This window comes from Taudactylus pleione, unplaced genomic scaffold (genome assembly GCF_031769625.1).
Source record: "Taudactylus pleione unplaced genomic scaffold, aTauple2 ptg000216l, whole genome shotgun sequence".
NCBI lineage: Eukaryota > Metazoa > Chordata > Amphibia > Anura > Myobatrachidae > Taudactylus > Taudactylus pleione.
The window spans coordinates 12,236,652-12,262,926 of NW_028284618.1; the positions used below are offsets into that span (position 1 = coordinate 12,236,652).

The 26,275-nt window shown below is 41.6% G+C and overlaps 1 protein-coding gene across 1 annotated transcript in view; it reads left to right on the forward strand.

Moving 5' to 3' along the window:
* Positions 1-26,275, forward strand: part of ITGA8 (integrin subunit alpha 8) — a 212,997-nt gene that overhangs the window by 66,615 nt on the left and 120,107 nt on the right. Inside the window, exons 7-13 of the mRNA XM_088478635.1 lie at positions 2,567-2,692; positions 9,082-9,126; positions 11,324-11,367; positions 12,532-12,588; positions 16,342-16,394; positions 19,779-19,984; positions 25,612-25,803. Coding sequence (XP_088334761.1) covers positions 2,567-2,692; positions 9,082-9,126; positions 11,324-11,367; positions 12,532-12,588; positions 16,342-16,394; positions 19,779-19,984; positions 25,612-25,803 — 723 coding nt within the window. The remainder of the gene's footprint in view (positions 1-2,566; positions 2,693-9,081; positions 9,127-11,323; positions 11,368-12,531; positions 12,589-16,341; positions 16,395-19,778; positions 19,985-25,611; positions 25,804-26,275) is intronic.

Below are 26,275 nucleotides of genomic sequence, written 5' to 3' on the forward strand. Positions count from 1 at the left end.
GGAGGGAAGGTTAAGATTAAGATTAGGTTGCATATCTGAGAATTTTGGATTAGGATGCAAAAGCCTGGGTTAGGTTTACATTATGAGGTGGAGAAAGTAAAATGTAGGCTGCACGGTTAGGTTTGTGCTGCAGGAGGAGGAGTAGTTTACAGTTAGATTGTCCCGTTACATTAATCAAATGTGGTTTGATTACAGTACCCCATGATATTACTACTACATGTAGCGCACAGTCGTCCTCCAGTATTTTTGATCATTATCATTTATTAGCAGTTATTTATATAGCGCACACATATTCCGCAGCACTTTACAGAGAATGTTTTGGCCATTCACATCAGTCCCTGCCCCAGTGGAGCTTACAATCTGTATTCCCTACCACATGTACACACACATACTTACACACTAGGGTTATATTTTTCGTTGGGAGCCAATTAACCTACCAGTATATATTTTTTCTTTGGTATGGGAGGAAACTCACGCAAGCACAGGGAGAATATACAAACTCCACACAGATAGGGCCATAGTGGGTATCAAACCCATGACCTCAGTGCTGTGAGGCAGTAGTGCTAACCATTACACTGTCTGTGCTGCCCAGTATAAGTGTGCACCACAACAAGGCTCAGCACAGATCTGTTAGCTAATATGGAGTTTCATTTTCTTACTGATCACAGACTTCCGGGCATAAAAAGTAAACAGATGTGAGGTTAATACTAGGTAATTAGCTCATCAATGCTTGTACTTGGGAGTGCAAAAGCTAATAAACATTAGTTATAACAGCCTTTAGTGTGAATGTGAATTACGTCACATATAAATGTGAATTCAAGACTTTCACTGTAAAATTGCGTTTTACAAATGCCCCATTGAATTTACGGATATTTAACCAAGCTTTACTTACATCAAACAAGACTGTTGTGAATTTAAATACTATTAATCTTAATCCTTTCCCTAGTAACTAGTGATATTACAGTGATAAATCCTAGTGAAGTGACTTGGGAATAGAGCAGAGGTTCTCAAACTCGGTCCCCACACAGGTCACGTTTTCCAGGTCGCCCAGCAGGTGCACAGATGTATTCATTACTCACTGACACATTTTAAAAGTTCCACAGGTGGACCTAATGATCTCACTTATGATTCTGTGAGGAGACCTGGAAAACATGACCTGTTTGGGGTCCCTGAGAACCGAGTTTGAGAACCTGTGGAATAGAGCAGTGGTTCTCAACCCCCCCCTCAGGATCCCACACAGGTCACATTTTGCAGGTCACCCAGCAGGTGCACAGGTGTATTCATTACTCACTGACACTTTTTAAAAGTTCCATAGGTGGAACTAATTATCTCACTATTGTTTATGTGAAGAGACCTGGAAAACATGACCTGTTTGGGGTCCCTGAGGACCGAGTTTGAGAACCTGTGGAATAGAGTAATACCCCTTTTAGACCTGGGCATTTGCTGGGTCTACTCAGGTCGCAGCTCAGTGTAAAAGGGTCCCTGAAAAATAACCCAGGTCAAGTGAACCAGCAATCCAACCCAGGTAGCTACCAGGGTTGGACCCAGGATGGACCCGCGTAATGGTGCAGTGTAAACGTTATCCGACCTGGGTCATGCCTAAAATGAGCTAATTGGTGGTTGTGGAGAAGTCACCTCCCACTTTTTATGACCTCACAGGTTTAGCAGGGCAGACCCGAGTTCAGTGTGAACAAGGCTGACCTGGGACTAACCCAGATCGAAAGGTGCAGTGTAAATGGGATCTGACCTGGGTCTGACCTGGGTTAGATCCATGTCCAGAAACCCAGGTCGGACCCGGGTTTTTGGTGGGAAAGAGGTATAAGATACAGTAAGTAACTGTGTACCTGGACAAACCATGTTGCAGTGCAAGCAGTGCAAATACATACCTATTTTTTTGCATGCTGGATTAATACTGGCTGCTTTTGCATGTAGCCCACACATGCTGCACAGCTTCCTTTATACACTGCAGCACGGTTTTACCAAGATAACCAGTTACTTGCCCTTTCTTAAGGCGCATATCCACTACACAATATAAATGGACGATTGAGCGATAATGACATCATTATTGTTCAATCGTTCATTAATCGTGCAGTGAATATGCCGGAACGACCAGCAATGTGCGCTTCCGCTGGTCGTTGTCGGCATCTGTCACCGCTTGAACATGCAGGCCAACCTGATCATATCGCCAGGTTGTGCAGGTTCGGGTATGAGGGAGGGTGCCTGCACTGCACGACATATCGTTCAGTGTGGGCACAATATCCACTGCACAGTATAAGGAACGATTGAACGATAACGATGTCGTTATCGTTCATTCATTGTGTAGTGGATATTCGCCTTTACTCAATTCCCAACTGTCAATCAGGCCTCAGAACATCAGCCTACATTGTGTATAATTGATGGGAAATCTCTAAATAGGGATAGAAGACATAATTGTTCCTTTGACCAACAGCCGACCTTGCCTCTAGGTAAATCCTCATCTATAAATCGTTTAGTTTTCCAGATGGATTGTAATGAAACATATTATTTTTGTCAAATCTTTCTTGAAACCATTATATTTTGAATTCAGGACAGGTCTTCAGTGCCAACATTGCAGAAATAATCAAGGGCTATTCCTTCAAGAGCATTATTAGGGAAGTGTCCGGCGAGAAACAGACCAAAATGGGCAAAACTGAATCTGATGATAGCTTCCAAGGTAAGACCTTACATTATGCCCGTACATCCACATTTCTCTGTAATTGTGACACATGTCGAAGATAAGAACATGTTTTACTGTATCTGTGAAAGTTATTATATCATGACAGCGCATAAATTTGTATGTGCATCTGCTATTTGCTGTCCTGTGCTTACGCATCAAATTTATTGATAGTTTTTATATTTAAATATCACCTATTTCACGGTATGCAGTGGGGAGACCAGCTGCCTTAATACCGACAGCCGGCTTCCCGGCTGCTTTATCCCGGCGTGGCATAAATGACCGGCGTCTATATCTAGACGCCTGTCATTTAGCCGATGCCGGGAGACCGGCGCCCGGCATCCCGATCGAAGGGATGCCGGGCGCCGCGAGCAGACAGCCGCGGGGGGGGATGGTTAGGTTTAGGGCACCCGGGGGGGACTTAGGGTTAGGCCCCCCCAGGAGGGTTAGGGATAGGCTAGGGGAAGGGGGGTTAGGGTTAGGCACCCCCAGGGGGAGGTTAGGATTAGGCACCCCCCCCGGGGAACTTAGGTTTAGGCAGCAGGGAAGGGGGGGTTAGGGTTAGGCATTTAGAGGGGGATTAGGGTTAGGCACTTGGGGGGGAGGTTAGTGTTAGGCACCCCTAAGGAGGGTTAGGGTTAGGGGGTTAGGTTAGGTTAGTTTATACTTACCTTAGGGCCATTTGGGATTTCCAGCGCTGTCGGGCTTCCGCTACCGTGCTCTGCTGGTCTGTCAGGCTGCCGCTGCTGGGATTCCATATCGATTCCTATTTTACTCCTAAAAGTACATTTTGCCCACCTACCGGGATCATTGGTGCCCATTCACTCTGTGTTGTATTCAGCCAATCACATTGTTTTAGATCCCTTTGTTTTCCTCTGACTATTCAACCACACTAATTGTGCCCCGTAGAATCCAGCTTGCGGCCATAGCTCTGGCTGTACCCACCCGTTTCACTGATCTGCCCATTTATGTCTAGACTTATTTTCATGTCATTCTGGAAGCTGAGCTTGGCAGTGGTTTGTAGAGTTCAATATTAGGGCCCGGTACATTACGGATCGCTATTGCGATGGTGATGTTTGCCACTGCTCACTCAGCATAGAGACGCCCACTTTTGCTTTCACACATTCGTAAGACCTCGCAATCCCGCGTATACATCGAGTAACATCGGACCCTCAGACAGAATTACAGCAGGTCTGACCTGTCTCAGAAATTGCAAGTCTTGGCACATGCAGTGAGTACACAAGCTGCGTATGCCATCGCAGTGGCTAATTTATGCACGCCCAGGAAACGGCGTTCATATGGACAGGCGCACCTGCGTTTCTCCAACCAATCCCCTGTCACCACCCCCAACGCTGACGTCCTGTCACTCACTCTGCAATGGCTTTGTATCTGCATACGTTATCGCAGTGCGATTGCAATACTGGCCGGCGCACACGCGCTGCGTACGGACCATCGGCCAACCTGCATACGCTGTTGCGGCTGCTATCCGTGATGAATCAGGCCCTTAGTAGTTCTAACCGGGTATGAGTTTGAGAATGTTTTAACATAACAGGGGCCTCTAGCACATTTTAATGTGGGCCCATATAAGTTGTTATTCCCCTGCTATAAGTGTTGGAACACTTGCTTGTATTTTTCTGAATGTTGCAGGGACATAGAAAACAAACAAACTTATAAAAAAGGAAATGTGACCAATATAATTGCAACTATAATTTATTTAGAACGTGCTAGATAAATGGCAGCTACAATCTCTTTGGTTGCTTTGTTACACGTTTACTTTTGCTGTTTAGAGGTTTTAGTAAGTTTTAGTAAATCTACCCCTTCGCTTGATATTTTAAAATATAACTGGGTATAATTACTGAGCGTGTAATAATTCAAATATGTATGTTTATATGGTCTGCCTAATCTGTATTAATTGAAAATGTTCATTATACTTTGCTGCTTTTTTGTTATAATTTATATATTTTAAAAAAATATATATTTTTGTATTTATAAGTTGCTGTTTCAAAAATTGCAAATCTGTTTTCCACAAAGCTTGAAGTTCCGTTGAATAGGTTTAAAAGGTCCACGTAGAGTTTTACTGACTTACATAAAAAATAGAAGGAGAATTTTGCTTAAAACAAAAATGTTATTTTCCAGCACCAGAGGAAAAGTTAATCCAGGTCAGTAAAATGCCAGAATCCATAGGACATATCACAGCAGTTACAGTGCTGCATTGTATAAACAGGATGTAGTCCATTTAGATATTCCCTTCCTTAAAGTGTTCTCCTGATCTCACCAATGTGGCTTGCTTATATACGTAGAGATAGTTTAATTTCCCAAGTAATCTGCAGAGGACCAACTGAATGTTTATTAACATGGAAAATAGACAAATGATAATTGCGTTTAGTGAGATGGAATGAATTCCATTGCCTCCCAAATACTGTGTTTTGTAAAAGGACACTGCCATGCAACAAAGTTTCTTATAGAGCAGTGTCCTGTAATCAGTACCTGTATGGAAGATCTACAGTGTCTAGTTAGACAGTTAATAGGTCGATACCAACTAGTCGACATGCAATAGGTCGACAGGGTCAAAAGGAAGACAATTAAAATGTTGATGTGGACTTAGGTCGGCAGGGTCAAATGGTCGACATGATCAAAAGGTCACCTTAAAAGGTTGACACGTGTTTTTTCAATATTTTTAGAGTTAGGATGAGGGTTAGGTTTAGGCTGCGGAAGGGGATGGTTAGGGTTAGATACCAGGGGGGCAGATTAGGGTTAGGCACTAGGGGGAGGGTTAGGGTTAGACACCAGAGGGAGGGTGAGGGTTAGGCACTAAGGGAAGGGTTAGGGTGAGGATTAGGGTTAAAATAACACAAAAAATATTAGCCTTCTCTGTAACAACCATTTGTGCCTTGACCTTATGACTGTGTCGGCCATTTGACCACGTCGACCTTAGTCCATGTCGACTTTTTAACTGTTGACTATTTGACCTTGTCGACCTTTTGACCATGTCAAAAAAATATGTGTAGGGGAAGATTCTGGCGCAATACTGCAGCAGCCCAATCTTAAATCTTTAGCTGCCCCAACAGAAAAATACAGAAATAGTGCTAATAAATAGTGAATATAAGATCAAAGGCGCTACAGTGCCTAAAATAAGAACAATAATATATAAAAAATATAAAGGTAAAATATCACCACATCTATGGATTCTTTGTTTCCTTTTAGGAATCCTCTTCAACAATGTTTTCCATCATGGAAATAAAAACATACAAAACAAACCATGTGTAGTAATGTCTCTATATAAAGTCCCACGTTTCCATGTGCTGAAATAAATAGTGGAATGGTGTCCAAAAAGAAGGGAGAACTCAAATTGTATCAGAACCAACGAACCAAGATTTAGAAAACAGCCCGGTGGATATTTTCTATTTACTCCTATTTGTGGTAGATAGTGAAGATTAGCAAACCCTACTCACTTCAATGAAGAGCGGGTCACGCTCATCAAGTTTTCTTTTTAAGGCAATACCCGCTCTGGGTCTTACTTCACACAAGTGGTTATAGTGTAATAGAGGCTTATCTTCAAAGTACCAATACTCACTGAGTTTGAACTGATTTGAATAATAAAATAATAAACGCACCCAACTCACAATGATACGTAGTCCGGGTCCTCACATCAAGGTTTCTTTATGTAACATTTTGTACTTCTTCCTCGAAATTCCCCCCAAAAAATTATGCACCCACACTCCAAGGTGTATATGATGAAAAAATATACAATTTATTCAATATATATATATTAAAAAACAGTAATGTAAGCATGCAACTGCAAAAAATCCAAGTTTTAAAAAAAAAAAAATGGGAAAACCCTCCAAAAACAAACAAAGTCACAGTCTCTGAATGTCCCAAGGAGGTGCAGAACATTGGCATAAAACCTATGATATGAGAGAGAATGTCCGGACATTCACCTCATAATATCCAAAGGAAACAGGTTGAAGCATACCTCCAAATGGGACCAAAGATGATTCTCTTATTCTGTTTATCCCACAATCACAGTCTCCAGTACTGACGCGTTTCGATCAGTTTCTGATCTTTTTATTGCCTGTCGACCATCTGTTGTCGACCTATTGACTATCTATACACTGTAAGTCTTTTATACCACTCCCCCTGTAAACAGGATAAAAAGAAAATGTTAACAAAATTTAAAAATCAAACTGTTATTAATTTGGAATTGCTGTTGGTAGGATGAGCCATTGGTGTATATTTTTGAAGCTTCTTGGCAGGTTTGACCTGAAAATTTAAAGCGGCACTAATAGTAAGGGTAAATCCTAGTTCATGTTAGTGCTGCTTTAAATTTTCAGGTCAAAACCGCTGAGAAGCTTTGTAAATATACCCCATCGTATCTCCACGAGAGACTTTCACAGCAGTCAGGTCACACTGTCTTGGTCCATGATAGCAGGCTATGTACAGCTCAGCTCACAAGCCAACAGAGACATGTCAGGACTGTTAGTAAAAATAAGGATCGCCCCATTAAAAAGAAGTATTACAAAAGCAAAACAGACAAATAGACATACGCATTTCAAACTATACATAATGCATAGCAACTATACTTACCTTGAAGATATGTAAATCTATATATTATCCAGTAGCAGGGCCGATGAGAGTTGTGCCGGGCCCAGGTGACAGGGGGCGCAGCCTAATTGCGGGAGGCGTGGCTAATGCCCCCTTAAAAGAAATAAAAAGAAAAATTATTTCAGCGCCGCGAAGCGGTGCTGCATTCTGGGGAGGGGGTAACTGTGTGACCCTCAGCCCGGAGCACAGCCATTGGGGGGCGCGATCAGCGTGATCGCTCTCCTCTTAGGCATAGGAGACTGCTCCGGCTGCTGCTTTAGCAGCCACAAGCAGTCTCCCAGTGCAGCGTGTGCTGGGCTGCTGTGACTTAAGAGGGAGGGTGAGCGGCGCTGGACCAGGGCCCCTGCAGCAAGCCAGGGCCTGGGTAATTTGTACACGCTCCCCCCCCCTCTTGGCACCCCTGTCTAGTAGTAACTTGTTACTATCATTTAAATTATTTCTGAAGTGGGCAGCCATTTTGTCTACTAAGAAACCACAACATGCTACTGCCATGGTAAACATTGGTAGAAATTACATAAAGTATAGTACAATGAGTTTTGTGCTTTATGGTAAACATTTTTTTGTAATTATTTCCTTTTCACATATAGTGTAATGTGTAACATCTATATTTAATTATGTCTGATGAAGCTGATACTTTGGAATGTGTGTATCTGGGATTTTCAGTGTAATCAGGACTTCTCATTGGCTATATGATGGTTCCAGTTGACAAGAAAATTTCTCTGAGGCTAAAAGTGTGTCTCTGTGACTGATCAAACAGGATGCATGATAAATTCATATGTAAATAGCTGCTGTGCAACCTACTGGAGAGGCAAATTACACAGCAAGGCTTTCCTGGTTCTCAATAGTGATTAAATCACCAAATTTGGTTGTTAGCGCATAATGTGAGGCCTGCAGTGATGTAGGCCATCCATAATACACTGTAATACAACTAATTGGAACCATGCACTAGTCTGTAACAAAATTAGAAGTTTGTACTGAAGCCTTAATCTTGATGTATGGTGTCAGATTGTGTTATAGCTCTGTGTAAGAACCTCTGGAAGTGACTTAATTATGTAAAATAATATAATATTAACTGCCTTTGACGTGTGGATGAGAGAGGCTGTAACTTCATATATAACATTATAGCTGTGTGAAATAAGAGTTATATTATTTTTAGTCTAATTTTCTTAACCATGGCCGTTTTATGCTAAGGCACAGACACATTTTCTCCTTGGCCCGTAGGGTAATCACTTTTAGTGGTCTAGTTACTAAGCAGTGTTATGAGACAGAGTGAAAAGTGATAAGTCTGTCAAAAGGTGCCAGCCAATCAGCTCCCAACTGCCATCTCACAGGCTGTGTTTGAAAAATTACAGTTGGGAGCTGATTGGCTGGCACCATATCACTTTCTTATCACTTTCTGTCTCATAACACTGCTTAGTAAATAGACCATTAGTCTGGTAGCCATATTGTTGGTTGACCAATATTCCTGAAGATGTGGTCTATTAATTCATTAGGAATCAGCAGAGACATCACCGATACAAATACTGTTTCACAGAATACATGAAGTGTTGTTGTTGTTTTTGTAGTATTTGTAAACGTTATCTTCTCCTATGTTACTGTACACAACATTAGCATGCATGAGACACACAAGCATAAATATAAATACAGCCGCTCTGTCATTAGCGTCCCTGGCGCCATACGTCTTTCCTGGGATACTCTATAAACAATCCTGTCTTCCTCCAAGATGTGTGTTTTATGTACTCGATTGATTGGTCATTGTCTCTCCTCCTAATTGTCTTCCTGAACAGGATACTCGGTAGCCGTAGGAGAATTTACAGACGATTCAGAGCAAGGTAAAGTACTAGCTCCAGACCACAGACATGTGTGCATTAAAATACATATAACATCATCATCCTCTGGAAAGCCTTTATCGCCATGAGTAATGTGTCTCAGGTTAGCTGTGAGCAAGCTAGATATTACAGTGTAGCTTCCTGTTATCAGGGCCTCATGGTATGTCTTGGTGGGATGAAGTTAATGCAGGGAATATAAGAACAGACTTTTGCTAACTGAAAAGTCACATGTATATAGTTTTGAGTGCCAGTCCCAACATTATGCTACTCAGAACATTCATTTAAAATGAATAAAAATATAATTCTCTGAAATCCTGTCCTCATATGAAAAACATTTACATATACAGTGGCGTCAACTAGGGTTCACGGTAACCAGGGCAAACAAGAAATAAAAATGGTGCCCCTTGAAAACAGTTGTTTAAAAATATCTGCAGCTCATGTTTATTTTATTTCTTCCATTTGTATGGGCAGGTTACGCAATGCCAGCGCTGGGGATCCCGGTGGTCAGAATCCCGCCAGGGTTACGATACCGATGACAGTTGTCAGTCAGTACCGTAACCCTCCCCCTCTCCCTACCCTAACCCTCCTTCCCCACTCCCTAAACCTAACATCACCCCCTAGTGTCTAAACCTAACCTCACCCCCTAGGGTCTAAACCTAACCTCACCCCCTAGTGTCTAAACCTAACCTCACCCCCTAGTGTCTAAACCTGACCTCCCCCTTAGTGCCTAAACCTAACCTCCCCCGCACCCTAAACCTAACCCTCCCTCCTTAGTGCCTACCCTAACACTTCCCCCTAGAGCCTAACCCTAACCCTCCCCCTAACCCCAGTACTTATGATTGGGATACCTGCATGTAAAGTTAGATAAATGCCATTGTAAAAAATTAGATTGGAATTCTTGCATTTTTTTTTTTAACTATAAAAATGGAGCCCCCAAAATTAGGAGTCCAGGGCAGGTGACTCACCAGCCCATTAGCTTACCAGCTCACCCAGTAGCTCACCAGCCCATTACCTTACCAGCTCACCCATTAGCTCACCAGCCCATTAGCTTACCAGCTCACCCATTAGCTCACCAGCCCATGGAGCCTATTAGCTCCACTGATGTATGGATCTGTTATTGCTGCAAAATGGTTCTAAAATCACTTCGGGCATATAATATTTTCCCTATAAATATCATATTAAAATGACAGTTATCAAAGGGCAGATGGGTACAGGCAAAGCCTAATGCTGCTGTTTCCCGGGTCTCTGGCTGGTGAGGTAGAACATGGAGATATGGCAGGAATTATCCTAACAGAGACCAGCTGTGGGAAAGGACCTGTCTGTGTGCTACAGCCTCGCTAACTAGATGAAAGGCTGAAGTCCTGCCACTTCTACCATATAACAAGCTGTTCCTGATGGGAGATCACGTTGATTGAGTGTGTTTTGGAGACAAAAAACCCCCTTCCTTTAAACCAGCTGTCCTCATGAGGCCTTTACATTGGGCTTGTCACATCACAGACCTGTTCTGATCTACATTAAAGGGGCATTGACAAGGAAACAAGATATAAACTAAAGACCATGCTGCATCGCTATAGGGCTGCAACCTTTATTTTACCTTTTTATAATTTTTTTTCTCAAAATTCCCCCCCCCCTCCCCCCCATTCCCACATTATGTTGGTAGCTAGAGAAATTCAACTATATAAATGTCACATGGAGCAGATATAAGGCAATACTTTCTCCAAAGTAACAGGACCACAGAATGTGTTCACAGCACAATGCGGCTGCCATTGAATAGAGTAACGCAGTGGTTCCCAAACTGTCTTGGATTGCAGTGCACTAGACTCTCTGCAATTGTTTTTACGGCACCCCCAGGATTTAGAAAAATAATGTCAATTCTTGACACACATACTGCTATTACATAATATTTATCATAGCCCCATTTGTTTATTGTTCTAATGTCCCTTTAATCTTTGCAGTACTACAGCAACAGCTGAAATGTACTTCCATGCGTCTCCTAATACACAAAGAATTCAGTTGTTATATTCATCCCCAGCTCAGTCTTCTTTGTCGATCCTGACTGCAAATTGAAATTTAGTTTCAAACAAGCTGAACATGATCATACATCGGCCTGCTCCTCTATGCTTCCCAAGCAACAATATTGTTACTCAGTTTATTCTTATCTTGCTTTTTTTTTGTTTACAATGTGTTATTTTGTTCACAGAGTTGGTGGCTGGAGTACCACGAGGGAAGCAGAACTTTGGATATGTATGTACTAATATGGTGGAACTATTTTAAAATGTTAAAGTATTATACATATTATTATACAGAGTGTATGTGTGCGTGTGTGTATATATGTATTCCAGTAGTTACAGTACTTAATGGTCCAAGGTGTTGTCTGTCCATAGCGACCAATCAGATCCTAGCTATCCTTTTATAGACTATACTAGATAAACGACAGCTGCAATCTGATTGGTTGCTATGGGCTTCACTTTCACTTGTCCTCTTTAGAAGTTTTCATAAATTCATAAATCTCCACCATTGTCACAATGTTGCTTGTTGGCAGAGCACCTCTTTTATGTGTCCTACTGATAATTCATGCATTATTCTGTACAGATCTGGAAAGTGTTATTTTGTCTCAGTTGCATTTTCGGTGGTACAAACATTTTGCATTGTTGGAAAAATAGTATTAATACCAAAATATCTGAATAGACATTATATCTAATACTGCTCACTGCTTCTAGTCCGCATAATCATTTTTGAGGAAGAGCTCCTTTACTTGCACCATGGTAGGCAGGTTTAAGATAGAGAGAGAATGGGGTCTTCTTATACTGGCTTCTAATTAAAAATGAAGGCCTTTAGCAAATGCATGTGATTGCACAGTGTAGCAGTGCGCTCTGGCCGGGTGGGGGCTCAAAATGGGGTGCCCAGGGCACCGTGCCCTTTCCCCCTCATTAATCAGGCACTGTTCTGTGATATGTAGGCAGATGGGCACTATTGGGTACAGTTTCTCAGGATGTACTGCTGGTGTAAGTCTATCTCTTCCCGGTATCTTTTATTGTCCGACATCATATTTTCCTTAACTAATATTTGGCAAGTACAGAATATATCTATACAATATATTAATTACACATAAAGCAACCTCTTAGCATTCCAAAAATCAAAATTGGGACCAAAAGGCCCCTCCTCTGGTTAGCCCACCATAACAATGCCCAGTTGGATGTGACTACATATCCCTTCTCCTACAGAAATGTGGTCTGTTGCGGTTATCTACAGTATGAAGTGCTGAATATCATGAATAGCATATGACTGTATGTAAGTGTACTGTATCCTGTAGTTATGGCGAGCACAGTGTGATGTCATGAGTCCTGTACATGTATAAATGCCAGCTTATAATCAGATCAGTACTGACAGCTTGTCATTCATTTCTAGGTTACCATTATTGACTCTACAAATATGACCGAAATTCACAATTTCACAGGTGATCAGGTAATGTGGAATACTTGCTGTCATACGTGCGCTTGATCTGTACCCAAATCCCTACTACATGATAAGCTCTCAGGAACAGGAGCCTCTACACCCTTCTTTCACATCACAGTGCTCCCTTGCATGTTGCTATTTGTTATGTGGTCTTCTCCCACTGTGCAGCAGGGCACCAACATACACATCTGATCAAACAATCAACAGCACTACCCAATCGGTATACAGTTCGGAAGCCGGCTGCCTTAATACCGACAGCCGGCTTCCTGACTGTCATATCCCGGCAAGGTTGAATTGCCGGGCGTCTAGATGTAGACGGTTGACATTTTCCCGACGCCGGGAGACAGACGCCCGGCATCCCAATCGAAGGGATGCCGGGCGCTGCTAGTGGACAGCCGCGGGGGGGGGGAAGGGTTAGGTTTAGGGCACCCGGGGGGGACTTAGGGTTAGGAACCTCCCCAGGAGGGTTAGGGTTAGGCTAGGGGGAGGGAGGGTTAGGGTTAGGCACCCCTAAGGAGGGTTAGGGGGTTAGGTTAGGTTAGTAAGTACTTACCTATCGACAATCGGGATTTCCAGCGCTGTCGGGCTTCCGTTGCCGGGAACTCTGCTTTTGTCAGCCAGGCGCTGCCGGCAATTGAACCGGCCGGCGGTATTTCATACCGATTCCACTCAATCAGGTTGGCCTTTCACTTCTGTTCTGTCTTGAACTGAAGCTTAAGGATTATGCTGTGCTGGGGCCGATCTGGAACTCCGACCTCACCATATGCAGCCCTACATTGCCCTTCCCTCCCCCACCCGCCCCCAAGTAGCCCATATGTTTCCCCAGGATTTTTATTACAGTGAACACTAGATGGTTCAGATCTCATGTTATCCTTTGTCTAACTATGGTTCAAATTTGGGATCTTTAAAAAAATTGAGTAGTATTGTGTATTATGTCATTGGTATGTTATTACCAGAAAATGGCAGTGAGAACTGGACATGATTTGTTTTTATGGTATTTTATGAGCAAGATTGTGTGTCTTTATAATCTCTATTTTATATATCTATTTTATACATATATTTATGTTATTTATTTAGCTTAATATAAATTATTTTGCTAATAGAAGCCGCAGTGGTCAGAAGTCAACATTATACAATATGTATTGATGTCTAGTAGTAGGACCCACTGTAGCCTGGCAAAGTTTTGCGACGCGACGTGGCATCGATTCCACAATTGCACAGAAGACCTCTGGAGAAAAGTTGACCCATGCAGTCTGGATAGCTTCCCACAGCTCCATGATATTTGTAGGACCAGGATCTTGGTGCGAATAGACCTCTCCACCATGTCCCATAATTGCTCGATTGGGTTCATGTCGGGCGACTGTGATGGTCACACCATTCTTCGGGACTCTCCAGAATGCTTCTTGAACCAATTCTGGACAAATTGGAACTGATGACACGTGGCATTATCTTGCTGGAATCTTCCATCGTTGTGGGGGTCCATGAAGTCCATGAAGGGCTGCAAATGGTCATCAAGCAATGCAACGTAGCGGTTATTGTTCAATGACGTGTTCAGGCGAACCCAACCCATGCCTCGTGAACACACTTTACACCATTATGGAGCCACCACCAGGCTGCACAGTGCCGTGTTGACAACTGGGGTCCCTGGCCTCATGGGGTCTGCGCCACAACCGAACCTTACCATCAGCCAAAACAACTGGAACCATGACTCATCGGACAACACCACATGTTTTCAGTCCTCCAGGGTCCAATTAGCAAATTCATGAGTCCATGTGAGGTGCTGTGTCCAGTGTCATAGTGTTAACAGGAGCACTCTGGTGATTCTTCTGTTACCTTATCCCATGAAAGCTAAAGAACATTGCACTGACCTGCTGGATATGCATCTGGTTACCTCCTGCATTGCATGTGGATGTGATTTGAGCCAGTGCCGCTTGTCTGTTACCACGGACAATTCTGGTCAGGCGTTGCTGGTCATGATCATTAAGCACCCCTGGTCGGTCACTGCACTATACACGGTGGGTGGCAATTCCTTCTATGAGGTACTCCCGGTACACACAGGACACCGTAGATCGAGGAATGTTGACTGTCCGCACAACTTCGGAAATGGAATGTCCCATATGTTGGGCACCCACCATCATGCCCCGTTCGAAATCCAATAATTCATGTTGCCTTGCCATGAGCAGCCTAGTCTGTGTTTAAACTGACCCACGAGATGTCAGATTACAGCTGATGCAGGTCTGGACATTTCCAAGACATCACAGTATGGTGACACCTACCATTACCTTTACATACTGCTATCCCATGACTTTTGGCACTTCAGTGTATATATAGGGTCATATTCAATTAGGTGCGGAAAAGCCGTTTTCGGCAATAAAGTTTCATGAGTGACGTAATTTCGCCATGCGAAAAGTTTCCTCCGTATTCAATTCTGGAGAGTTTTCGCCGGTGCGGAAGCTCAATGCAATGGAACCGGCGAAAAAGTTTTGCCTATGAATAGGTGTCGAAAAAAAGTGCAGAATTGGGGTGCAAACTTCGGAAACTCCCCCTGCATCCTTGGGACAGAGGTAAACTGCGTCAAAAAAAGTTTAAAAAATACTTTAGATCACCCCCAAAAAAGTACTTTCATTTTGGGGGAGAAAAAGCCCAAAGTTGGGGGACAAATTAAAAAAAATAACAAAATAGACTCCAGGGGGGTCCCCAAGTATGCCCCAGGTGTTTTTAAGTTTGCAGGTGGTTGCGGCAGGTGGATTTTTTACGTTTTTTTGAAACTTCACTTTAGCAATTTTAAAATATGCTAGCACCCATTTTCGTACCCCAAATTATTTTCTTCCCAGAAAACTGCTAAATGCTATTCTTCACCACTTCTGCAAAGATGCTAATTAGCAGCTATTGAGAGCATTTAAGTACCCCAAATACCTTCAGCAGGCCTATTCGGGGATATCTATAGTGATACCCAATGTCAGTGCATCTTTTGGGGGGTGTCAGGCTGATTTCCAGCACTTTTCACCTGCTTGCGTTTCGCCGGGTCCCGTTTTTGCTGATTTCTAATTGAATACAAGAGTAAGCGGGGACGAGCGCGATACTTTTTCGCATGGAAAACCAGCAATGTCGGCGAAAAGTCCTGCATGCGAAAAGTACGGGACTTTTCACACCTAATTGAATATGCCCCATAGTGTTAAACCCAGCAGTGAAGATAAATAGGAGCAGCACTCCCATTTGTACATCTGTTTCGATTACAATAGTAATCTTCCTCAGGAGCATCAATATAATATGTATTCTGCAGTAAGTATGTTGTATGTGATATCACTGGTTCATAGTGATTTGACAGGCTGCTTTACTAAGAAAATGAATGCAGACAACAAAATGGCTGCCACCACTGTGTGTAGGATGTAGATACAAGTTAATTGACAGTAACCAGACTCCTTCCTGTAAAAGATCAATAACAAATCCTTGTGCAGCATATTGTATCACAGCACATCAGAAGCTCCTGCAGACGACTGTCTACAAGACATCCCATTACTCTATGATAATCACGTCCAGCAGGGTTAGCCTGACCTAGTCTCCTCCATGTTGTTTACTCTAAGACTTTGGCCTCTGTAAGCCATGGATGTCAAGGCTGAAACCATTGTTTAAATAATTCCGTCAGATATTGGATATATACAGATTCTTTATTCATTAAAACATTGTTTGATGTCAATATGCCAATAGTTGCACAGCTATACAGAAAAGGTTACAGCCATTGTTCAACCTATTTCTTTCCAGATGGCGTCGTACTTCGGATATACAATTGCTGTGTCAGATGTAAACAGTGACGGGTATGTTAACACTATCCTTGAATGTTTGGGCAACTCTTAATTACCACCAGGAAGAACAGTGTTTTTACTATATTCTGCCACTTCGCTGTTTTGCTTTTACGGATTACCCATGGAGGGTCACTGTATGAAATCTATTTTACATAACCTTAAAAATAAATACTCTACAATGCATAGCATAAAGTCACAAACATTAACTAATCTGTGTAAAATAATGGTCAGCTGTGCAGGAAAAGGAAAACAAATATAATAAAATGACAGTTTTAATTCAATGTTAGGTATTGTGTGGCCCACTGTCTACTATGGAACTGTAAGTTCCAGCAAGGTCTAAGTGTTTTATTATTATTATAATTATTATTATAATTATTATTATTATCATCTTGAACTCCGAGCAGGAGTCATGGAAAGTTGTCAGTGATAAGGTCTGTGGGTCTGCCAATGTCTGTTGTATTCAATGAGTATATGGAAATATGAGATACGGTTGTAAAGCCATCACTGTTATTTCAATTGCAAGTATTAAAAAAATCATAAAAAGTGTCTGAAACAGCTCTAGTAAGTGTTTTATTTCCTCCATAAGGCAAAAGACAAATGCATAACTTTATTTTACAATTAGCTGCTGAATTTGCTGGGGCTTTATAAATAAAAAATAGAGATGTACATTCTCCTATAAGTTGCCCATGGAAAGTGCAAAAGACGTACACCAGGTTACCAGCATCTCTAAGGACATGGAAAATGGACATTCTAAAAGGGTAATACCATTCCTCCCAACCATCAATCCATTGGTACTTGAACTTCGTCCTGATTTCAGAAGACTGTCACGTGATCAGGACATTTGTCTTGATTGGTGGGAGTCTGGGAGGTACTGCCCTGCAGCACACAGCGGAGGTAGGTGTCTCCACCTCATTCGGCAATACAATGGTGTTTTTGTAGGGGGGTCCTAGCAGTTCAGAAGTGCTAAGCACCCATGGGTGCTTGGTTAGTCCAACTGTGGGTGTGTGATCATGCCCCCATTGACATGGTCATGCTGTCAGTGTGACACAGCCATGTTGGTAGATATGTAAAGAATGTAAGCTCTTATGAGTAGGGCCCTCTACCCTCTTGTGCTTTTCCCTACTTTACTTTCATCTATTTCTTACTCCCCACTAGGGCACCTAACATTATAACAGCTCTGCTGCTTATGTGGGTGTTATGGTTGCTAATGTAGCAATGTATATTATCCATGTCCTTGACCTGCATTGTATTATACTGTAAGTCTTTGGTCACGTATTTGTTTATATATTTTGTAAAGTGCTGCGGAACACTTGTGGCGCCGATGATAATAATAATAATAATGTCGACGTGGACAAAATGTTGACATGGTTATAACGTCAACATTGTGAATGTTGACAGTTGATTTTAGGGTTTGGGTTAGTCTGCAGTTTGATTTAGGCTTCAGTTAGGGTCAGGCTGCGGTTATGGTTAGGCTGTGGTTAGCGTTAGGTAGCAGTTAGGGTTATGTTTATGCTGTGGTTAGCGTTAGGTAGCAGTTAGGGTTATGGTTAGGCTGTGGTTAGCGTTAGGTAGCAGTTAGGGTTATGGTTAGGTTGTGGTTAGCGTTAGGTAGCAGTTAGGGTTATGGTTAGGCTGTGGTTAGCGTTAGGCTTCAGTTAGGGTTATGGTTAGGATGCAAGTAAGGGTTAGGTTGCAGTTAGGGTTATGATTATGCTGCAGTTAGGAATAGGTTGCAGTTAGGGTTAGGTTGTAGTTAGGGTTATGGTTAGGCTGCAGTTAGGGTTCAGTTGCAGTTAGGGTTATGGTTAGGCTGCAGTTAGGAATAGGTTGCAGTTAGGGTTATGGTTAGGCTGCATTAGAATCTGGTTGCATTTAGGGTTAGGCTGCAGTTAGGGTTAGGCTGCAGTTAGGGTTATGGTTATGCTGCAGTTAGGGTTAGGTTGCAGTTAGGGTTATGGTTAGGCTGCGGTTAGGGTTAGGTTGCAGTTAGGGTTATGGTTAGGCTGCGGTTAGGATTAGGTTGCAGTTAGGGTTAGGTTGCAGTTAGGGTTAGGTTGCAGTTAGGGTTATGGTTAGACTGCGGTTAGGATTAGGTTGCAGTTAGGGTTAGGTTGCAGTTAGGGTTAGGTTGCAGTTAGGGTTATGGTTAGGCTGCGGTTAGGATTAGGTTGCAGTTAGGGTTAGGTTGCAGTTAGGGTTATGGTTAGGCTGCAGTTAGGGTTAGGTTGCAGTTAGGGTTAGTTAGGCTGCGGTTAGGTTTAGGGTTAGCCTGCACTTAGTGTAGGGTTTAGGGCTACAATTCACAATATTAACATTCTAGCAATGATGTCAATGTCAAAATTAGACAAGCTGACATTCTGAATGTCAACATTTTGTACCACACACCCCAGTAAGGCTCAGTTTCAGTTCCGCCATAATAGAACTGTAAGGCCAAATCGTGCTCTACTGTGAATATTTTGGCCCCAGTGCATCAGAATAGCAGCAGGGGCCCTCGGAATGGTCAGTATGAATGACATTATACTCTGGGCCTGGTGACTACAGTCATCATCTGGCACCCTTAGACCTGTTTATTCCTTACTTCACTCTCTGTATTATGTGTGTGAATCTCCAATATGAAGATTTTTCTTTTGAGAAAATAAATATAGAGGGGGAGGAATGTGTCATGTCACCAGCAGTGGGTATATGTGTATATATGTGTGTGTGTGTATTTACCATTTTTTATTGTTGTATATAACAGTATTTCTAGCTGCCATCAATCATAATTATATACAGTACTGGAAAGCATAAACATTTACACAATGCACATTTTTGTCACGTAACGTAAACATTTGCGCTCATAGTGGATATATTTTATGGGCTGTGTTCACAGATGCTCACTTTGAATTCCATCGATGTTACCAAGAGCTCATAAAATCAGCAAAGTTATTGCCCTATGTGGGTTACAGAGAATTCACAAGGCGTTATCTGTATTCATGAATCACCAATTCCTAGGGGTCTATGTACTAAGCCTTGGAGAGAGATAAAGTACCAACCAATCAGCAACTACTGTAACTGACAGTTTGTCAAACACAGCCTGTAAAGTGAAAGTTAGGAGCTGATTGGTTGGTACTTTATCTCCATCAACTTTATCTTTCTCCAAGGCTTTAGTACATAGACCCCCTGGTCACTTGGTGGCCATATACTCACCAATATTGGTTTAGCCGAGCAAAATAATAATAATAACAATAAAAATAATATAATAATAACAATAATAATAACAATAATAATAATAGAATAATAATAATAATAAATATATAATAATAATAATAATATAATAATACAAAGGATTCTTGCACTATAAGTAGATGACAGATGCTCTTGCATAACTTCTCTAAATCACTGTATTTATCTGTGCAGTTTAGATGATATCCTGGTGGGAGCGCCGCTCTACATGGACCGCGAATTTGAGAGTAACCCGAAGGAAGTGGGACGAGTCTACCTGTACTTGCAGGACAGCCCTCTCGTGTTCAAAGACGCCCAAGTGCTGAAAGGGATGGAGGTGTTTGGCAGATTTGGCAGTGCTATTGCAAATTTAGGGGATTTAAATCAAGATGGTTACAATGGTAAATACTCTTCCTTAGTCATTCCTAACATATATTAGGTAGCATTAGGATGTCTACTTGAAGGGTCAGAAGTATATAATTATTATCCAATGCAGTCCATCTTTATATTCACTGCCTGGCTGAGAGATGTAAAAGAGGAGGGGGCTTATGTAATAGGTTTCGAGCTGCAGCCACTGCGGGAACTCCTGCGAGTCTTCCCGTATTTTTAAAGCTGCAATCATTTTAAAGGCAAAGCCAAACTGGTTTTGCCTTTAAAATGATTGCCGCTTAAAAAATATACAGGAAGTCTGCTAGGAGTTCCCGCAGTGGCTGCAAGTCACACCCTATCACATAAGCCCAGAGATGTATTAAACCTTCTAAAGAGGACAAGTGGGAGAAGATGCCCATAGCAACCAATCAGCCTATAGCTCTCATTTATCTAATACACTCTATAAAATGATAGCTACAATCAGATTAGTTGCTAAGGGCAATACCTCCACTTATTCTCTTTAGAAAGTCTAAAACATCTCTCCCCCCCCCCCCCAAATTGAGGCAATAAGTTTTAGTTTGGAGAAGGCAAATGGTAACCTAGTGGAAATGCTAATACATATTAGGTTAAGATAGTAACAAAGTGTAGAGGATATATATTGCAAAAAAAAACAAAAAAACAAGAAAAAATAAATAAATTTCATACACAGAAACTGAACCAGCTTTATGTAGTGTGAAGGCAAAATTCACTGTTTAGTCTAATTTCCAATTTCCGAGGCTTCCCTCTTATCTCCTTCATACACAGCAGAAGAATTATTGTACAGCTCTGAGCAACCAATCACCAAATTTGCTAATATGGGAAATAACAAATATCCAACTTCAAAGCATAGCATGCCAGTTATTCCCCCTTCACATTGCTGTCACCACCAGGATCGCATTCCAAGGTGTCAATGTAGGCCATTTCTGTTACCTAGAAGACTACAATCAGTCAGGCTTCCCCGCCAGTTTCAGGGAAATGCAAGATAGTCACAAAAATTATATGCATATTACACCAGTTGATTGTTTTGTGCTTTCAATTTTGTTCTATTTGTTTTTTTTTTATTTTCTGTGATTTCATTTTGTATATATCTTTGCTGTAATTACTTACAATAGCCATATGTTGGCCCTCATGCATACATAGAGAGCAAATTCTATAGTTATAATCGCAGGTCGAGAATCTTTGAGCTTCTCCAACAGAAAGGAAAACATTTCTGATTTTAGCAAAGAGATGAGGAAGATCCAGTAAGAGTATTTTTTACTTCAGTGATAATTTAGTCTAACTTAGTAAACTAACTGTATAGGGGCATTGATATCTATTGATGTCCAATAGAGGGTTAGCCTTTTAGTAGATCTAAAAACTAAAATGTTTTTTACTTTAAATTTAATAATGGTGGATTATTGTAATGAAAAAAATGCAGAGTAACAAATGTCTGATAAATACTTTGTTTAAGAGTTTAGTAATTTTTTTTTGGTGGGGGCATATTAGTGGTGTTTCACTGTCATTGATAAGACAGAATGGGTTCGTCATATGAAATTCATAATAAAAACTCTATTGGGGCAGTGACTGATGTGATTAAATCAATGTTCTGTAATTGTATAGCATACATAGGCCTTGATTTAACGGATAATATTCTTGTAATCACTCGTTACTAATCTTCAATGGTGCTCCAACCAATCAGCTCCTGTCATGTGTTCGAAAAATGACAGTTAGGAGCTGATTGGTTGGAGCACCATTTAAGATGAGTAAAGGGGCCTATCCATTAGCAGATAAATTGATCGACTGAACGATATATCGTTCAGTCGTTCAATTTATATGCTATGGATAGGCCCTGAACGATGACAGATGCGCACTCCCGCGGCCGATAAATTGAATCTTTCATCACTCCAACATGTTGGTCAATTATCGCATATCGCTGCCAGATATTAGAAATATCTGGCAGTTTATATGTGGTAAATGACGAACGACGAAAGATATTAGCAGCAGCTACAGAGCGCTGCAGAGAAAAAAATCCACTCCCTGAATGATGGCATGCGATATCGTTCATCGTTCGTCGTTTGACAAAATCTGTCATGTACATGACAGATATCTTTCAGCACAGCCACCGGAATTTTCAATAGATATCTTTTGTCTTTCATCTTTCAGTAAAACATCTGCTAATGGATAGGTCCCTTAACGATTGATAACAAGAATATCACTCATTGATATATTAGACTCATATTATGTTGTTATATAAATGAAGCATATACTGGCATCTGCGTTCGCTTTTCCGTTTGGCCACGGCAGCCTGCTTACTGCCTTATGCTAGTGTGAGTATCCGTCTGTCCATGCCAATTATCCGCATGTCTTCCTGCAAGATGTCGCTCTGCCCTCTGTTTTATCATCCACAACCGTCATCATTATTATTAGCACTACACCTGTCCCAAGCTGGATGCAAAAGATCTGTCAGAAACAGGCTTCCCATTTCCATCCGCACGCTGTGAACGAGCGCAGAGGTCGGCTGACACAACCATGACACTCTCACGAGATCAGTTCCGTGCGCTAGCAGGGTCGGCACCCAGAAACACCCACTTCATGGAAAGAGTGAGACGTTAAAAGACTAATGGAGCCGTCCGCACTTATAATCCCCGTCCGTGTGCATCTGCATGGTGCGGCTCACGTGCGGCCTGTTCTTGATTTCTGCGTCGCGTGCACAGTTTGCAGATATATACGTGGGATCCTATAAAGCAGAAGCTGATTGCTAGTAGGATACTCTGTAATCCCATTCCACAGTGTTCTTTCCCATTCATTACTATGCACAGTAGTGAGTTCTATTTATGTTCCGCGGAGTTGGCGTATTGTAATAAGGAATCTTTGTCCTCTCCATGTATGATCTCAGCCTCTGTTAGCTGCGTGACCTTCCGTTCACTGGTGTTCCGGATTTCACAGCTTTCCACACTTCATCCCATACAGAGTGGGCTATGAGGATAACCTCTCAATTAACCCCAATTTCGTTTTTTTTTTAACGATGTCTGCTAGTTCCCTAATAACTTCCACATTTACTGCACAGCTGAGGCCCTCAGCATTAACACAGTCAAGAACAAAACTTTTAGAATTTCTTTAAATTAAAAAAAAGTTATTTTCAAAAACATTGCATTGAAGCTAGATCTTTAATTCTCTTTTCTCATTCTCAATGCTCTATACAATATATATATATATATATATATATATATATGTACATACACTACCGTTCAAAAGTTTGGGGTCATCCAGACAATTTAGTGTTTTACATGAAAACTGACTTTTATTTATCGAATGAGTTGCAAAATGAATAGACCATATAGTCAAGACATTGGCAAGTTTAGAAATAATGATTTTTATTTGAAATAATAATTTTGTCCTGCAAACTTTGCTCTCATCAAAGAATGCTCCTTTTGCAGCAATTACAGCATTGCAGACCTTTGGCATTCTAGTTGTTAATTTGTTGAGGTAATCTGAAGAAATGTCACCCCGCGCTTCCTGAAGCACCTCCCACAAGTTGGAATGGCTTGATGGGCACTTCTTGTGTACCATACGGTCAAGCTGCTCCAACAGCAGCTCAACAGGGTTGAGATCTGGTGACTGCGGTGGCCACTCCATTACAGCAGAATACCAGCTGCCTGCTTCTTCCCTAAATAATTCTGGCATACTTTGGAGGTGTGCTTTGGGTCATTATCCTGTTGGAGGAGGAAATTGGCTCCAATCAAGCGCTGTCCAGAGGGTATGGCATGGCGTTGCAAAATGGAGTGATAGCTTTTCTTATTCAAAATCCCTTTTACCTTGTACAAATCTCCCACTTTACCAGCTCCAAAGCAGCCCCAGACCATCACATTACCACCAACATGCTTGACAGATGTCCTCAGGGACTCTTCCAGCATCTTTTCTCTTGTTCTGTGTCTCAAAAATGTTATGCTATGTGATCCAAACACCTCAAACTTCGCTTCGTCTGTCCATAACACTTTTTTCCAATCTTCCTCTGTCCAATGTCTGTGTTCTTTGGCCCATATTAATCTTTTCCTTTTATTGGCCAGTCTCAGATATGGCTTTTTCTTTGCCAATCTGCCTAGAAGGCCAGCATCCCGGAGTCGCCTCTTCACTGTAGACGTTGACACTGGCATTTTGCGGGTACCATTTATTGAAGCTGCCAGTTGAGGACTTGTGAGGCATCTATTTCTCAACTAGAGACTCTAATGTACTTGTATTCTTGCACAGTTGTGCACCGGGGCCTCCCACTTCTCTTTATACTCTGGTTAGAGCCTGTTTGTGCTGTTCTCTGAAGGCAGTAGTACACATCGTTGTAGGAAATGTTCAGTTTCTTACATGGAATAGCCTTCATTTCTAAGAACAAGAATAGACAGTTGAGCTTCACATGAAAGTTATCTTTTTCTGGCCATTTGGGGAGTATAATCGAACCCACAAATGTAATGCTCCATATACTCAACTAGCTCAAAGGAAGGCCAGTTTTATAGTTTCTCTAACGAGCAAACCCATTTTCAGCTGTGCTAACATAATTGCACAAGGGTTTTCAAGGGTTTTCTAATCATCCATTAGTCTTCTAATACATCTATGTAGATATTCCTTTAAAAACCAGAAGTTTGCAGCTAGTATAGTCATTTACCACATTAACAATGTTTACAGTGTATTTCTGATTAATTTAATGTTATCTTCATTGAAAAAAAACAATTTTTCTTTTCTTTTCTTTCAAAAATAAGGACATTTCTAAGTGACCCCAAACTTTTGAACGGTAGTATATATATATATGTACAGAAATACAATAGATCGGCACTCAGCACAGTGACACAGCGGCGTGCCCAGGTGCCACTCCAAGAGCCTTGATAAAAGAGCGTTGAGCTCTGAAACGTTGACTTTACTACTGTAGCTTGTCGTTACTTTTTGTGTACGGAGACCTGGAGTGCCGTCCACCATTGTCTGCTGTGTGTATATATATATATATATATATATATCCACAGCACTTTACAGAGAATATTTGGCCATTCACATCAGTCCCTGCCGCAGTGAAGCTTACAATGTATATTCCCTACGACATGCTCACACACATAAACACTAGGGTTAGTTTTTGTTGGGGGTCAATTAACCTACCAGTATATTGTTTTTAGTGTGGGAGGAAACCGGAGTACCCTGAGGAAACCCACGCAAGCACAGGGAGAATATACAAACTCCACACAGTTAGGACCATAGTGTACCCACGATGTCGGGTGTCAGCCGCATTGTCGGGTTGGCCCTACATGCAGCTCAATCTGACGATGCGGCTGATGACTCTGTGCAATGGGATGTGGCAGGGGCTGACATATCGGGCTTTCGGGCACCAGATCGTTTAATATGTACCAGCCGCCCGTTGGAACCGCTGGTTACACATATATCGTTTAGTGTGTACCCAGCGTAACTTGCAAATTGCTTCTATGCTCCTATAGGGCAAATATTACAGAATATGGACTTGTTACAGTTATATACACTGGGCACAACTTCAGTGGAGCAAAATCAGCTGTAGATGTCTACATATACAAAAAGTGCACATTTGCTCTATGTATCAATGAGGAGCCGATCACTAGTGAGTTACATACTGTATCTTTGCTTCGTTTTGCAGATGTTGCCATTGGAGCTCCGTTTGCAGGTGAGGACAGAAAGGGAAGAGTATTTATCTACAATGGAAACAGAAAAGGGTTAAATAGTGCCCCTTCCCAAATCCTGGAGGGGTCATGGGCCTCGGATTCACTGCCTGCGGGATTTGGCTTCACTCTGAGAGGCGATTCAGACATAGACAAAAATGATTATCCAGGTATGTTTCATTTTCTTTTATTTTATTGTTAATTCTGTTGAGAAGTGTAATTTCATCCCTGCATTGTCTGCAAATATCATCATGCTCTCTATGGTCACACAGGAAGACTCGTCGGTGCTTGTCATACTGTGTATTGTTGAGGTTCTCAAATAACTTTGCTGAGCATTGCAGTTTAGCTAGGCTATAGAAATGCATGAAAAGGGAGTTGTCCATTGTCCACTGATATAAACATATTTTATTTATTTATGTTTATTAACCTTTGACTGTGTGTTCCTATTTGTGCAATATCATATTGGTTATTTTTTTTACATTTACCCTTCTATTTCTAAAGCTGCATACACACACAACGATTTTTTTAATGATTATCGTTAAACGATATCGTTTAACGATAATCGTGTGCAAAAATCGTTCACTTTCTGAGTCAAACGATGAACGATTATCGTTCATGCGCGTTCACGTTTGTCGTTTGTAG